At 36.3% G+C, this 17,314-nt stretch overlaps 1 protein-coding gene across 3 annotated transcripts in view; it reads left to right on the top strand.

The window, feature by feature from the left end:
• LOC122634491 (opioid-binding protein/cell adhesion molecule homolog) overlaps positions 1 to 17,314 on the top strand; it is a 57,381-nt gene that overhangs the window by 23,286 nt on the left and 16,781 nt on the right. For all 3 annotated transcript variants that reach the window (XM_043823483.1, XM_043823482.1, XM_043823481.1), the window contains one exon: positions 272 to 369. In XM_043823483.1, the coding sequence (XP_043679418.1) occupies positions 272 to 369 (98 nt within the window). The remainder of the gene's footprint in view (positions 1 to 271; positions 370 to 17,314) is intronic.

Here is a 17,314-nt window from a genome sequence, read left to right as displayed (position 1 = left end):
TAAGTAAGTAAGTAAGTAAGTAAGTAAGTAAGTAAGTAAGTAAGTAAGCAAGCAAGGAAGCGAATAAGTAAGTAAAAGTAAGTAAGTGAGAGAAGCGAATCGAGTAGGTAGAGCAAAAGAAATACGTATAACGTATAACAGCTTAATGTAACATACGGTGATACTTTTTTATCCGATTCTATCCTCCTCTTTCCTCTATCCTCCCTATCCCACCCCATTCCTCCTTGTTTGCGTTACCCGTACTTACAAAGATGTCTCGACTCTGTTACAGAATTACCCAGATTCGGAAAACCACTGAACAATCTCACCATCTCCGTCGGTCGTGAGGCCATCTTCACCTGCATCGTGGAGAATCTCGGTCCGTACAAGGTGAGCCGCATGAATTTCGCGGTAACTCACGCGCGTTTACCGATTAATTAATGTCAACCGCACATAATTATAATCGAGCGTCTCGTTAAGCGTACCCGTATTACCGTCGGCATAACTTTTGGAAAGTAAAAAAGGACGAAGAAAAAAAAATTTATTACACGCGTTCAAAGTCCAACGTAAAATGCAATTAACGTCGTTACTAATTTTGTTGTTTTTTCTTCTTTTTTCTTCTCTTTTCTTTCTTTTTTTTTTATTATTTTTCTAATTCCGCTCTATATTTTCTTTTTCTGTCCCCTCCTCTCTATCGTTTCCTCGTTTACGATTAAGATCATAATCGCTATTTCGCATTCGTGGCCGATTGGCTTCACTCGATTTGGCGTATTTCTTCGTGAACGATGAACGGTATCGATCGAGGTTTCCATTAGAAATCTTCTTGAGTGCGATAATAGCCTCTCAACTTTCCCGCTTCTCTCGCGCGAATTCTCACCTTGAATCGTTCGCCGGCATTATCGCGCGTAATTCAAAAACAGAAAAGTTCCATGGGAGTTGGAGAAAGGATGGAAGGTAGAAGAGAAAGAGGTGAAGAAGGAAGAAGGAAGAAAAGGGGGAAGAGGGAGAGGCAATGGAGATGGAGGAGATGGAAGAGGAGGAGGAGGAGGAGGAGGAGGAAGAGATGGAGGAGGTGGAGGAGGAGGACGAGGAAAACGAGAGCTAACGAACGGTGCAAATAAATTCCGAGTTGGAGCGGTTCGGCACGGATCGAACTGCGTATCTCGGCAGCTCCATTTAAGTAGAAATAAAATCCCACGGGGTGTGAGTTCAGCAGTTTGTTAAGCGGCTCTCTTTCCCCTTTTCTCTCTCTCTCTCTCTCTTTCTCGCTGTCTCGTTACTAGGAGCATACCATTCGTCGTCCTCCTCTTTCCTTTCACTCGCTTACTATCCGAGCTGGCCAACCAACCCCTCCTATCCTCTTGGAAAAGAGCGTTTCCTTTTCGACGAATCTCCAGCACACTTTTTAAACGGCTCTTCCTCATCTTCCTCGAATCACTAACATTAAAGACATGGTTTCGAGGTCTTCGAGACATCTTTGTAAGAACTGCGAACTTTAAAAGAAAAAATGGAAAACAAGAAATTATCACCGGCGGATGACTCTCATAGTTCTCCCACGATTTACTTACGCACGTGTGAATTCATCCCTATTCGATGACATGTCGACGGAAATGAAAATGTCGAGTTTCGATTCACATCGGCATTATTTTACGGAAAAGTTCTTTCTCTCGCCTTGTAACCGGATAATCGATGGGGTTCGATATGTAGGTCGGGGATTGAAACGACCGCTTGTTTACCTTCGATCTCTCTGCTTTTTTGTCTTCTCCCTTTTGTTTTCAACGTGCTTTGCGATAAAACAATTCGATTGCTTTATCTTTACATTTAATTAAAATCCACCGCGTACTGATCGATTATTCGCTTTCGAGATGCGAATACTCGTGTAAGTTTGTTTACACGGACGATATTCGACGATATGTGGTATACGTGTGGAATAATAATTAGATTCGGTAATGATCTAGTTGTAGTAAAAACTAAACTGGCGTAATTGAACCTGGTTAAAAGTGATTTCAGTCAAAGTATTTTGGTTACATTTGCAATTTTATTTGTTCGTAGTTCGAGACACTAATTCATTTACCAACGACAGGATATCATCCAGCTACGGTGATATCGTTTCAAACTGATTTAAAGTTAGTTAGTAGTTCTTAGAATAATGCATATTCGACGAGCTTACTCGATATTCATGACGTGTAATAGGGTTTCTTGCTCTCAATTGTGTCCCATCTAATCGAAAATAAATAATTATTATCCTCGTAAATGTAATAAAAGAAACGATTGAATCTAACTTTGGGTCAGATATTAAAAGATTAATGAATGTAGATATATCGATTAATTTAGAAGTGTCAAGTAGAAGTAACAAAAAGTATATTTTTACTTATTTGTTATTATTAATTTCTTTTTTAAATAACTCATTATAGCGAAAAAATATTACATTTTGAAAGTCTAGATTTCTTTTACGTTCGCAGAAAGTACGCTCAAAGAATATAGTGGAAAATCTGGGCGTCGGAACGAAGCAGTTTATATATTACATCGAGTTGAGGGGAAATTTTAAAATTTCATTAAACAGTCGAAATTACTTCCTCCGGAAGCTGCGCGCAAAAACGGCGGAGGTCTCGCCGAACCCCCGGACGACTTCGCCCTTGGTTGCAAGTATTTTTACGGCTTTAAACCTAATTGAAGCGGGGACCCGAAAATTTATCGAGGATTGTAGAGATCAACGTTTGAACGAGTTCTCCCTTCTGCTTCGCTCTTAAAAATTATTCTTGCTCTCTTCTTATTGTTAGCTTTTTAAAAGCTCGCCGTTTATTTGTTCTTTTTTCTTCTTCGCTTTTTTTATCTCTTTTCTCTTTTTTCTCTGTTTCTTTTGTTTAAGAAGCGACGAACCAGCAAACTCTTTTAGTCATATCGAAAGAAGCATCGAATTCTTCTTTAGCAGGAAGAAAATTGTCCACAATTTGATTATCGTCGGAATCATGCTAGTGCAAATAATAATAATCCGAATCGTTTATTGTAAAAGTAACGTAGGTTTAGTCTCGAGAAAATCGATAATGCGGTTGCTATGGTTATAAATTGACGTGAAGTTTTTGAGTAAAATTAAATAAATTTTATCGACCGTACCTAAATTCTCGCGGTTTCGAGAGTAGACAGCGACGAGCTCGCCACTTAATTTGATTTCCATTTTCGGTGGCGATTTTCAAGCTTCGTACTTACAAAGTAACGCGATAACGATGCGATTTTGCTTAAAGCGTAAAAAAGAATTAACTAATTGTAATTAAAATAGAAATGACATACACGTAATTACATTTTTCTTTTTCCATTTTATATCTTTTATTAAACGAATCCATTGAGAAATTTATTTTTTGTGATGGATACCGATCGTGATACATTACGTTTGCATTAAACACGTTATTTATTCATATTGGCAGAACGTCCATAAGGTCTAACGCTATCGTTTGCAACTGCCCGATCAGATTATGAGTTTGATCTCGCAAAAGTCAAACGTGTCTGCCAAATAGTCGTATCTCGATTCCGGGCTTTTCTTCTCTTTTCCTCCTGTTTACTTTTCCGTGCTTATTAGATCGACAGCGAAGTCTAATTTAATTTTCGTTAGTGAAAGATATCCCGAAATTAATTTTGTCTATTTCATCTTTTGAAGTTATCATTTCGGAAATCTTTCTACGAAAAAGTGAACAATAATTGTGCTTGTTAAAACACTATTAATGAACTGGAGATTTAATTATTAGATATTTGTGCTTTCAAGTTGATAAACATTTGAGAATAAAGACGAATTAAAAGAGAGAGAGAGAGAGAGAGAGAGAGAGAAACAGAGAATGGAATAGGCTAGCTTCACTTGCATTCTCTGATAGCACCAGCAAACAAAGCAACGTATTAATTATTCGTAATATTCGCGGTCGACTCCAACATGGTAGACAGCTGTTATTCTAGAAGGAACCTAAGTGCTAGTAGTAGTAGCTGTTTAGTCAAGGACCAAAGGAAAGGAGAGAACCTGTAGGCTAAGATTTCGTTCTATGTGAAAGACGAAAAGCACCTTTCCTTTCCTTTACATAGTATTTAGAAGACGATTAAACAAAGAAATCTGATATTTCTAATCAGATAACGTCACGAAATATATAAATATTTTATTATCGAATTTATTAAGGAATCTAAAAAGAAAATTACGAAAACTCGTTTATTATACTTCGATACGAGAAAATAAAGATTAAATTCGCACTTATCTATGAAATTATTCTTTTTTTTTTTTTTTTGTTCGATTATACTCATTTCGTTCAGCTGTCCATAACGTTTTCTATGTGTAAGCACTTTTAACGCTGGTTATGCCGAACGCGTTTCTAGTTATACTGATGAAGCGACGAGAATCGATCTAAAATACGCGCTAGATACAACTCCTTTTTTTACCTTTCTCGAAGCTGGAGAATACATGGAGAATTTCCGTTTCAATTTCATTCGGGCAACAGTACCCAAAGCTCTCTCTCGCGTGTATTACGATGTCGGTAGATGCGGAAGCAGCAGAAGAGATGCTGGCGGATACTCGCAACCGGCCGAGAGATGCTGCTTGTAATCTAGGAACCGAGAACCGTGAGAATCGAAAGGTGAAGATGAAGCTTGTGCTAGGAGGAAGGAGAGAAAAGGATGGAAAAGGATAGAAAAGGAGAGAAGGGGTAACGTTTCCTTCGTGCATATACCTATATACAGTTGCATATGTTTCTCGAAAGGTGGGACACTCGTGTGTGTATATATATATATATATATATATATATATATATATATATATATATATATATTCTGCGAATCTAAGAAAGAAACTGAATAGAAGTGAATGGACAAGAACAATCCGTTGGCGTGTGTATACATAAATTCAAAGAAAAATGGAGATTTCTTTTTACCATTATTTATATCTATCTCTCTTTTAGACGTCCTATACATGCTTTAGACAAATTCGTAACTTGTTTTAAGGAAGCGTGCCACGAATTTGAACGAACGAGAATGCAGCATTATTTCTCTTTCTCTTTCTACCTATCTCTTTCTCTCTTTCTCTCTCTCTCTCTCTCTCTTTTTCTTTCTCTATCACGTGCGCTTGCGCGCCAATCGCGCGGCTTAATTGGACTTTATCACGTCAAACGATTCGGCTCGGCCAAATTACTTCACGGTTGTTTAGTTTCGGATCGCGTGAATGGCCGATGAGCTCGCGGGTTGAGCTACCTCGTAGAGTTAGCTCGAGGAAATATTGGAAGGGGTGGGTTCATCTGGCAAACGAACGGCGCCAACGTCGTCGTTGAACTTCCTTGCTCGTAAAGGGCTTCCACGATGGAAGGAATTATATAGTATAGACTAAGGAGGGGGACAAAATACGCGATCCGTGCCGTTTCTTCTTCGTGGTGTAGGTATTGGCTAAACGTCGAAATAAATTTCTCTGCTCTTTCTACTCTCTCCCTCTCTCTCTCTCTCTCTCTTCCTCTCTTTTTCTCTATCTATTTCTCTCTCTCCCTCTCTCTCTCCCTCTCACTCTGTCTCTCTATCTACTTCTCTCTCTCTTTCTCCTTTTTAGTCTCTCTATCTCTTTTCCTCTTTCTTTCTTTCTCTTTCTCGTTCTTAGTCTCTCTGGCTGTTTTCCTCTCTCTTTTCGTCTTGCTGTCTATATCTCTATAGCAATTTCATTTTATATTTACTCGATTCTTTGCTTTATTTATTATTTATTATTGAATATAAATGGCATTTAATAAAAAATATATTGGGTGGATTTATAAATGAGTATAGTTTTATTCTAATAAATTCTTTACTTATAACGAGACTTATTTATCAATCGATTCAATACAAAGTAAATGAGAAACGAGTAAGATATTTTCTACGTTAATGATCGTTTTAAATAATTAGATACGATTGATGTATTCTTTTCATGTTTATGACGTTTAGTTTTACTGACTACTTTTAATAAACTTGATGGAGAATTCAACCATGCGATTTTATTTTACGTTTCTATGTTTTTGTAAAAGTAAATTTGTTGGAGAATATATATTTATTTTACGTAGATATTATAATTAAATCAATATTTTTTTGTAAACTGTATCACAAATATTTCAGAGAAAACATTTTTGTTATTTATCAAATATACATTGCTTATTCATTATTGTTTTATGCTGAATCATTAAAATATGTTACAATAAATGTAAATTCTTTTTTCAATCATATTATTTTTACTCGTAAATGTATTGTCTTCAAAAGAGAGAAATAAAAATTAATAAACTTAATAAAAGTAATGATTGAACTTATAATAATAGATATTTTAAATACTCAACTACAATTTCCAATATTAATATATCTAAAGATTTGTAGTCAATAAAAAATATAATATAAAATATCAGAAATTACAGAATTTTGACAAATTTATATAATATATAATACATATATATATTTAGATACATATCTTTTTTTTTTAACTAGTGTAGAATACTAATATAGTGCATAGTAATAATATAGTCAGACAAAAATTATTTCTCTTTTCTTTGTCCTCTATTTCTTCATTTATTTCTACCTCATTCCTGCCATTCAATCTTCAAACTTTATCCTCATTTTCTAGTCCATCTAAATCCTGTTCCTTTATCTTTGTGGACACGATTGACTTCTCGATTGTAGAGAGTTTGTTAATTCCTTCGTAAATACGGCACCACCAAAGTGCGCTTTACAAACATCGCCGGAGAGTAATGTTGTTGTTTCGGCCAACTAAAATATTCATCACTCTCTGGTATGCTATTGACGCGGTTGCCAACGATGCCAAGGGGTGGTAAAGGGTGAAGAAGTGTGAGAGAAGTCGAGGAACGTGCTAACATATACACGATGGCGATCTCCTAGATCCTCCCGCATTTTATGAGACGCCATATTATTTCTAGTATTCTACCGGATACAACGAAAAGGTCGAATCGAGAAGATTATATAACGAAGTGACTTACAAACTCTCCTTACGAATATATACATACATACATACATATGTATATATATATATATATATATATATACATATATATATTTTATCTTTTTTAAAGAGACATTTATAAATAAGGAGAAATTAGGTTAATGTGAAAGATGTTATAAGTGAAGCTATAATAATACGTTACAAATAAATACCCAAGCTGATTATAAGAGTTCGAGACAAACGTTGTTTCGCATTAAAAACGTCGATAACTTGGAAACCGCAGGAGTTAAAAAGTCGGTTAAACGAGGAAAGTTACGTGGATTCAGTCGGGCAAGCTTAATAGTCTTTTCCACTTCTTTCCTTGAAGAAAAAAAAAGAAAGAAAAAATTAAGAAAAAAAAAATAAATAAATAAAAGAAACGGAAAGAAGGAAAAAGAAAGAAAAAGGGAAACGTGAAAAAATATAGAAAAAAATAAAACGAAACGAAGTCAATCGGGGCGTTCAGGAAAGTATAAATCTATCCGCAATTTCGTAAGCTATGCTCCTGAATAACGAGCATTATCCAGAAAGAACCAGCTCGTAGCATTTTACATTGAAAATACTTTGAAATTCCTTAAGTTTCTCCATCCGCCATTGTTGTTATTAGAGAAGGACGAGGAAAATGGTGGGAGTGGGAAAATGACGTGGATATTTTTAGAAGAGCTTTCAAAGAAAGAATGAGAGAAAGAGAGAGAGAGAGAGGAAGCGAAAGAGGAAGTGGGAGAGGGAAAGATTGGGAGAGAGAGAGAAAGAGAGAGAGAGAGGAAGAGGAAGAGGAAGTGAGAGAAGGAGAGATTGGGAGAGAGAGAGAGAGAGAGAAAGGGTGGGAAAAAGGAGAGAGGGTGGCCCGTAAAATAAAAAATGACATTACATTATGTAATATCGCGGAACGTTACAAACGAGTTTCAAGCGAGACGATCATAGTGCACACCGTTGCAGGATATAATCAGCCGTTCTTGGGAGAAAGCGCTACGACCAAGTTCGAGGCAAAACGCATTCGCGTCGAGTATCGCCTGCGGCTTACTGCTACGAGTTTTCGCGTCATAAAACTTTGCAATTTTCCTGACGTTTCCAAACGAATGCGTTCCTCAATTTCGTTCTAAGGAGGATTAACGGTTCCGTTCGGGATTGCAGCGCGCAATAATTTACTCCTACTATTGGAACAGGAGGAGGATAGGGATAGGCGGGTACATAGAAAAGGTGGTAAGAGACGATAGTAAGAGAGAAAGAGAGAGAAAGAGAAAGAAAGAGAGAGACAGATAGGGACAGATGAAAAGGAGAGAGAGAGAGAAAGAGAGAGAGAGAGGGACATCAACTTGTTAGAAACGATCGATACAGAGAGAGTTAAATGACTGCAAATTATTCCTGTATTCTATACCTTCCTCCAACTGTATTTCCCTTCTCTACAAACGATGGCTATTAGAGTAAGGAAATAACGATCTTCTAATGTAAAATCAAATGTCGTGATTTTGAATTCCATCAACGATCTCCCTTACGTATCACGAATATCATGAAAATCGAATTTAATCGTTTCGTATGTATAAAAGGGATTCTATTAAAGTGAATAATATTAAAACGAGTTGGACGTTAACGACGGTGAAATAGAAGGTATTACTATGGCATTTTCGTAAACTCTTTTGATGCTAGGACGGAGCTCTTGGATGACATTTTGTAAGGGATAATGGCAAGAGGAAGAGAGGGAGAAAGAGAGAAAGAGATTTAGAATAATGCAAAATGTCATTGTCGCGACACGTACTCCGATTCTCCTTCCTTCCTTTGTGAATTTTCTCAGGAAAGTGGCGAAACTAATGCGCTTATGAGGAAAAAAGAAAGAAAATAAACGGCAGGAATGGTAAAGGTAATATCAGCGATTTTGTAATTTTGTGGGTAAATCTCTTTTCGAAGAAGAAAAGAGAAAACTATGTATGTACATACATGCAAAAAAAAAAACACGCGACAAAGTATTTATGTATGTATGCATGTATGTACGTATATATACCTATGTACATATATACAAGTTACTTCAAGCGGAAGATTCGAGCGTGTACGCTTTTAAATCTGATAAAGTAGCGTTTTTACGGCCTTAGAAAAAATTATGGCCGAGCTAAAGGACGTCTAACTCGCATGCACTTACGAAGATGACGAGGATCATGTTTCGAGGATACTAATGGCAATTACCTGGTGCTTTGTTAAAAGAATACTCTAACTGTACTTTTCTCCATGCTAGAGACAAATTAGGAAGAGCTGTAAAATGGTCCGAGTAACGACACGTTTTTCTACTTGCGCTTCATTAGTACCTCGAACATTTAAGCGACTAAATATTTCTACAAGTGCGTCTACCATTGAATTAAGGAAACGGTATTTCCGTAAAATCATGCTCGAAATTCGTTTCAATCTTTGTTTGACGTAATTAGATGAAGGAGATTATTAAATCATTATGATTGAAACGTTCTGGCTGAGAGGCTAATCGATTCAATGGAAAGCTCTTATTATATATTTCGTAACGAAGCGAGATTCAATTTTCAAATTAAATTCTGATTCTTAATTTAATCGAAACGCTTTGAAATATTTTTATTCGCGAATTTGCAACTCGACGTTGTATTCATTTAAAATTTACTTTTTTTATTTATTTACTTTTATCCTCTCTTTTTTCCTTCCTTTTTCCTTTCCTCTTTTTTCTTTTTTTTTTAGTTTTTTCTTTCTTTTTCTTCTTTTTCCTTTTTTCTTTTCGTTATTTCTTTTTTTTTTTTTAATTTTTCCTTTATTTCACATACACTACTCAAAGACTTGCTTCTCGTTCATAATAGCTAGCAAGTATAGCTTCTCGACTTTGAAACAAGAAAAAAGTGTCAGTTACACCGGAATTCCATTAAAGCTTGCTTCGCAGAGCCTCCCAAGTCTCTCCTTTGAATTCACCAGTCGCAAATTGCTTACCTGCGGCGTTCGAACCCAGGAGTTTACGTCTCTGCCAAGATGGAATAAGCAATCGACATATTCTTACCATTAATACGGTTCCCCTTTGCTGGATATCGTCGCCTTACTCCAACGATCCCTCGATAACTCCCTCATTCTTCCTCTTGCTCTCTCTTTCTCTTTCTTTTTCTCTATCCTCTCTCTTTATCTCTTTCCTTTTCTGCAAGCCCCTTTCGACAACGACGTCTGCACTTAACGTGTATTTTTATCGTCACGATTTCACAAGAGAATATCGAACATTCGCATAAACATGTTTTCCTGAGTAATATAAAATAACTTTCAATAATACAAATGCACAGATAGGGTGACGTTGGTAGTAAATGTAGGAATAAAAGAAGGGGTGAATTCGTGCACGATAGTTGAAACGTACGAATCGTAAAGATTTCTTCCTTTAATAGATGGTCGCTTTGATTTTGCCATCAAACATTCAGGAAAATTCCACGGTAGCTTTCATGATTCGTGCAAATCGGTTGGGTCGAAGACCGAACCGACGGCGGCGTCACCGAAATTATCGTCGCGAATTGAAGAGGACTTGGAAAGAAGGAAAGAAGGAAAGAAAAAAAGAAAGAAAAAAAGAGAGAAAAAAAACTAAGACAGCAGACGAAAGTAGACGTAAGTATTAAGAGGGGTAATTTGAAGAGGAAGAAGAAAAAGGACAGAATGATGTAAGAATCGATGAAGGGAGTGTCGTGACGTTCGACGATTCAATCAACGCGGAACATTGTCGGTGTCAGGGACGAAGAGGAAGATGTCAGTCGTCGATGGTGGATATTTCTCGGCTGGAGATATGAAAAATGATGTCTGAGAAAGGTGGTATTGGTGTTGCTAGTAGGGAAGGGGAAAGGGTGGTGGTAGCAGCTACGGTAACGGCGTCGTACGAAGAAGCGAGGTACACCCTACCAGGAGAATGCTTTTCACTGTTGGGGAGCTTGACAGATATCTCGCTGCTATCCGACATGAGATGGTGAGGGAGGGACGTAGAGGTGAACGAGGGAGGGCTTGTGCGTCGCCAGAGGCCCGTGTAAAGCGCGTGTAAGCAAGCCGGTATTAGCTCGATGTCATCCACCGAGACAGTTGGATGGACGTATGAACGGAGTTGATGCGGATCTTTCCAACCCTCTTTTACGAAAGAATTCTATATTTTTCTTTTTCTTCTTTTTTTTTTTGGCTTCAAGATATTACCAAACTGTAGAGAACAAAACTTCGAAAAGCTTGTAATTCTTGAAGAGGGATAATCCGAGCAAGATTCTCTCTTCTATTTCTTTTCTAACATTTGTCACTTTTACGGTGAAAGAAAGTAAAGAGAGTGGGAGAAAATGATCGATCCATCGATCGATCGATCGAAAGGAAGAGTAAGTACCATCGCATGGATATCCGAATTGGATGATAGAAATCTGATTGAAGATTGATCGGATATGGTCAATTTGTTATTTCATCTATTCGGCTTGAAAATCTCGGTAAGTGATATAGAACGAGTATGATTGGCCGATATATATATCTCTCTCTCTCTCTTTCTCAGAGTAAGTGAGTCCGAAGTTTAGTTGTTGTTCGCAGCAGGTTCGCAATTAAATCGCCGTCTGTTTACACGTTTAAATGTTTATAAACGGCTATTAGAACGGCGATTAACATACTCGATAGAGGTTATACATCTGCACGGCCACGCGAAAGACAAATTACCACGACAGGATTACACATGGCATTCGTTACGATGATTACCTTTGTAATTAGCTCGACTGTGGCTCGCTAGCGATTACAATTAACCGAGTTCTCTCTTGGTTTTGGTAAAGTCCGTTCAATTGAGTGTTGTTCGATTCGTTCATGCGATCGTACGTTGTTTTGCCGACGGCTGGAACGTTTCGCGGTGGTTGTAAAATGTTAGGGCAAAGAGAGCAGGAGAGTGGAAAGCAAAGAGAAACGAAGAGAAAGAGAAGAGAGAGAGAGAGAGAAATAGAGAGGAAGAGAACTACCATGGACAATAATTATGTGGATTGCACCGGCGGGGCTAATTATCTCTCTGTACCACTTGCGTCGAACTCGTCCTCTATTTCGTCCTCTGTCCGTGGCAAACTTTGACATTGCAGACAGGTGCTTATCTCAGCATCCTCTGATAACGCACTGAATTAACCTGTAACCTGGCCTTCGACCTGACTTAAGATAGACCGCTCTCTCGAACAGCTTGAATAGACCGAACTATGAGATTCGCATTATTCTTCTCATTCTTTTCGTTCTAATTTTCATCGTTATTGCCTTTGTTAAAGTCAACAAAATGGAACATTCGCAAATAGGAATTTCTGAACGAATTTCTTTCCGTTAAGAAAAAGAAAGATTGCACGTTCGCAAGATGATTAATAAATCTTTCTCTTTCCTTTCTCTTCTTTGAAATTTCTTTCTTATAGATTTAACTATCGATATAAAGACATTATTTCTCATGATACTGAAACCTGTGGTTTTCGTGATTCGATGTTATCGATTACATACGATAACTAATTAGAAGCACCAAAGCGATGGAATTGGTGTTATTGGTAAATCTGCACGTGTCTAACCGATCGTATTCACTTGAGTAAACGCTGCATCCAACGAATACCATTACTGTTCAAATACTGACCTCTGTAACTGTTGGGGTAAACCACCTCTTTTATCATACATCCATTTAATCAACAAAAGATATTGTAAATTATATTTTCGTCGGTACTTGTATGTATATATAGAATTTCTAACAAGTGACAGATTGGGAATATTCAGATATTTTTTTCGTATCGATCGTACAAAATTAGAAAATAAATTCACGAAATCTCCTTATCTATTCAATATTTCAAATCATATGATTTAATTATTGTACTGATATATTCCTTACGTTCGAGCGAAGTAAAATTCTATGATCTTATTTTATGTATTTTTATCTTAATTATTTTTATGATATTTATAAGAATCGCACATATATTTATACAACAGTATTTATACAATGCATGTAACCGTCTTTTATAAAATGAATCGATAGGATATTTGCATATATATAAAGCACTTATCTTATATTTTGTATCACTAGTATAATCAAATATTGCTTTTTATTTAATGATCGATATACTTCATATAACACATTGATTTCTTAATATTTTATCAAAAATTTGAAGTTCATTGTTTTATCTATAGAATGTTATTCAAGATAAAATGATATATGAATGCTTTCGTGACTGAATATTACATTTGTGATTGATACATTCAGAGTATATTACAGTTTCTCGTGAGATATAACCATCTAATATATTCCTCTATACATCTAAATATAAATCTTTAAAGCGAGTATTGACAGTCGAACTAGAGTCATCTATTCTACGTAAATCTTTTCCAAATAGATGAGGCAGCAATTCTCAAAATTAGGCCCACGATAGTTCCTCTAGCAAGATTCGAAAGCGGGAACATCGATCAGTGTCTCAGTGGTTTTCGAACTATCCACAATTACTCACAATTCAGTTCCTGATCTGACCATCGGGTCGGTTCCAAGTGCGTTCACGTTTTCCCGCTGATTAGTCTCGAAGATAATTACGGTGCACGCGAACTAGATAGGGCGAAGAAAAAAGAACATGGGGAAAAGAGGGGAGAGAAATGTAAAGAGAGAGAAAGAGAGAGAGAAAGAGAGAGAGAGAGAGAGAGAGAGAGAGGGTGAGAGTAGGCGAGACTATCGCGAAGGTACGAGACGGTATTCAAGCCGGAGGGAAGTTTTGCGAGTCATTTTTCACCACACCGGCCCGAAAACGGGAAATATTCGTGGTTCGAGAGGGTAGTTCGTTGAATCAAAGAGAACTATCCAACCTAAACTTTTCCGTATCTCTGAAACATGCATCTTATACGATCGAGAGAAACTACTATAGGATGTTGTTGTGAAACAATACAGATTTCTATAAATCTTTCTCTCCAATTAAAAGGAACAAGTGTGTAACTATTGAGAGAACAATTACTCGTACAAAATTATTCTACAAATTTTCTCTCGAATATTATTGTGCAATTATTAGTTCTTTTTTCTCTCTTTTTTTTTCTTTTTGTTTCTTTTTAACTATCTCATTATCATACGACGTTATTCAAATTAATAATGCTCTCGTATGAAATAAAAATGATTTGGATTCTAATTAAGCTCTAATAATTATCGACGTTTCAGAGAAGAACCTTTATTTCTTAAGCGAGAATGAAGCGTTTTGATTCTAACCGGAAGCGTGTCAACGACAATTACGTCGTTTTTCGAATCACTCGTAAATCGAAATACGTGTGGTCGACTTGTGGAGGAGTACTAGTGCTTCAGGGTATACGGACTTGAATAATTACTCCGATGGCAATTCAGAGTGTTCGCGTAGCGTCCACAAAGGAGGGCCTTCCCGCGTTTCTATTTCTCTTACACTCGTGCTAATGCGTGAAACGTATACACGCAAAAGACATATATATATATATATATATATATATATATATATATCTGTCTATATATATATAAAGATATACATACATATATATACATATATATATATATAAACATAAACGTAGTAGTAGTGTATAAGACGCACATGACTGCTGTATCAGCCACGAAAGCTTTTGCACTCTCGTCTTGCGCACACAATTTACAACCCACCTTCATCTCCCTCACAACTATTACTACTACTACTACTACTACTACTACTATTCTACCAGCACTACTATTACTACTACTACAACTTCTACTACTACTACTGTTACCACCATCGTCTTTCTCTTTTCCTACTCCCTTAACTTCCCTTCGTTTCGCCTTCTCTCCTCATACTCAGTAGTTTCTTTCCAGCTTTCTTTCCCATCGTACTACCTTCCTATGCACCCAACTCCTCTTTCTATTTCTGTAGTGGAAAACGTAAAAATGTCTCCTTCTCTTATTCTCCCTCTGTCTTTCTCTTTCTCCTTCTTTTCTTCTTTCTCTCTCTTTCTCTGTTTTTTTGAGAACACTCACATACACTTACATATAAGTATGTTTGCGTATACGACGTTTATAGGTGGACAAAAAGGAAGGGATAGAAGTTGTGGTTGTTCGTGGAGAACGCGCTTTAAAGCGACGTCTATATAGGAAAGAAGGAAGTGAAAAAGAGAGGGGGAAGAAGGAGAAGGGAGAAGTAGAGAAGACGGTGTAACGTGGACGACGATGTCGAGTGTATTGCGGTTTTTGACGAAGGAGCTTTCTCGCAACGAAGGCGTTGGTAGTTTGATATAGTCGAGCTTGTCGACCACGTGGATACAATGCCTCGGAGATATGAGGATGTATATATGCGTGCATGAGAACGTAGAGAAAGACAAAGAGAGTTGTCGTCGATGAGCACAAAACTTCTCTTCTTCTTCATCGTGACTATGAAGAGCGGGGCTCTGACGACGGCCATTTGTAAATCACACCGCGAAAGTACGTGAATTCTGTGGAGATTTCCTTTTTTAAAACGGCGAGAAAGAAAGAAAGAAATAAAGGAAGAGAGAGATAGAGGGAAAGAGAGAAAGAAAGAAGGAAGCGCATGCGCAGAAGACAAAGAAAAAGATGGCTTGATATAAGCCAGTCTCTAATACGTGTGCTCTTAAGAAAATATGTTTTCCTCGTTCGACGGTCTAAATCGTAACAATAAACACAAGGACTATGTTTGAGCTACGACGACGATGACGTTGGTATTCGCGTTGTTTTTCAAACACGTTATGCCATGGTATAACTCCGATGGACGTCTGAAAACGATGAAGAGTGAATAACGGCTAAAGCGAGGATTCGCTTTTCAGACATGCCGAGCAGGTGTCTTCTTTTCTTTATTCCTTTATCTCGATCTCTTTCATATATACTCCCACACCTTTCTCCGTCTTCCTCTTCCTCCTCCTTCTCCTCCTCCTCAACCGTCATCTCCTTTAGTAAATTTTCGAGAAAGAGTTTTGCGAGAAAAGCCGAAACGCGTGAAGCTGCTCGGCATCTAGGTCGAGACAACTGTTATCCATTGGATCGTAAAATATTCGAGTTGGTTCTGCAGTTCATTGTTCCTTGCGTTGAACATATTATCAAACATGTTCCATTGTATCGTTTTCCGTTTATCATATTTATTTAAAATATATACTCTCGTCTATATTTTAAATCATATTATATCGATTTATCTCGGCCGGAATATCGTTCTACGATTATTAGTATATATGTATGACTTCAATTCAAAAACTGTATATATATATATATATACATGCGTATATATGTATACATACATATATATATATGATTGTTTGGATAATTTATGTTGGATTATAATGTATGCAAATCGATTATATTTTATGTACATTATATAATGTATTAAATATATAAAATGTTCAAGATGTTTTTATTATTTTATTGTTTTTCGTTTCATTGAAATATATTTATCAATGAAAAAGTAGAAAGGGATCGAAACGTTTCTTTATATCGTCTTCTGTGTCATTGTTATTTAAAGAATGGTCGTTTATTTTATATTATTCGATAATTATTAAATCAGTTCGTATCGTCTGAAATATTTATTTAGGATTTATTTATTTATTTATCAGGAAAATATTATCAGAATTTGTAAATCTGATTGCAAACATTTATATATATATATATATATATATATATATACGCGCACACACACACACACACACACATTATATATATATTATAGAATTATTTGAATTAATTAGAAGGGATGGAATTATGAGAGACATGAATCGATTATATTTTATTTATATTATTTATTATATTAAATATTCAAAGTGGTTTTGTCTGTAGCATTTCATTGTCCTCTCTTATTACTAACAAGATCGAAAGTATCTCGATATTTTTTTTATCCCGTCTTATGTGACACAATTATTTAAATAATTTTCCATTATTTAAAATCATATGACTATTATTCGTCTAAAATACCAACGATGTTTGCGTGATTATCAATTTTTATAAATCCGATTCCGAGGATTCGTGTATGTATATATATATTATAGAATTATTTAAACCAACTGAAAAGATTCGGATTACAAGATATTTGAGTCAATTATATTTTATTACAGATAATCAATGCAATATTCGATACTCAACAGATTACTTGTCGCTTAGATCGGTTTACGCATGAAACCCACCCTCGCACATACACACGTTATATACGGATTTTACAATATTGCATTTAATTTTATTTGATCGCAAAACATGATATTTATTCACGCGATTAAAAGATAAACCAAAAAGGAATGAAGCAATCGAAAGTTTGTCTCTATAGAAAGTATCGCGCACTGTTACTACTATATTTCTCATTAAATCTTATTTACGACGCAAATCCGTTTTAGTATAAAATGTTATTAATTAATAACTAGCGTGAGGAGAGAAGAAGGAGAATTGAATAGAACGTCACGAAGCGAAACGAAAGCTGTATTAGT

This window comes from Vespula pensylvanica, chromosome 15, assembly GCF_014466175.1.
Source record: "Vespula pensylvanica isolate Volc-1 chromosome 15, ASM1446617v1, whole genome shotgun sequence".
In the NCBI taxonomy this organism is placed as follows: domain Eukaryota; kingdom Metazoa; phylum Arthropoda; class Insecta; order Hymenoptera; family Vespidae; genus Vespula; species Vespula pensylvanica.
Note: the sequence above shows the minus strand (reverse complement) of the source record. Positions and strands in the feature narration are given on the sequence as shown.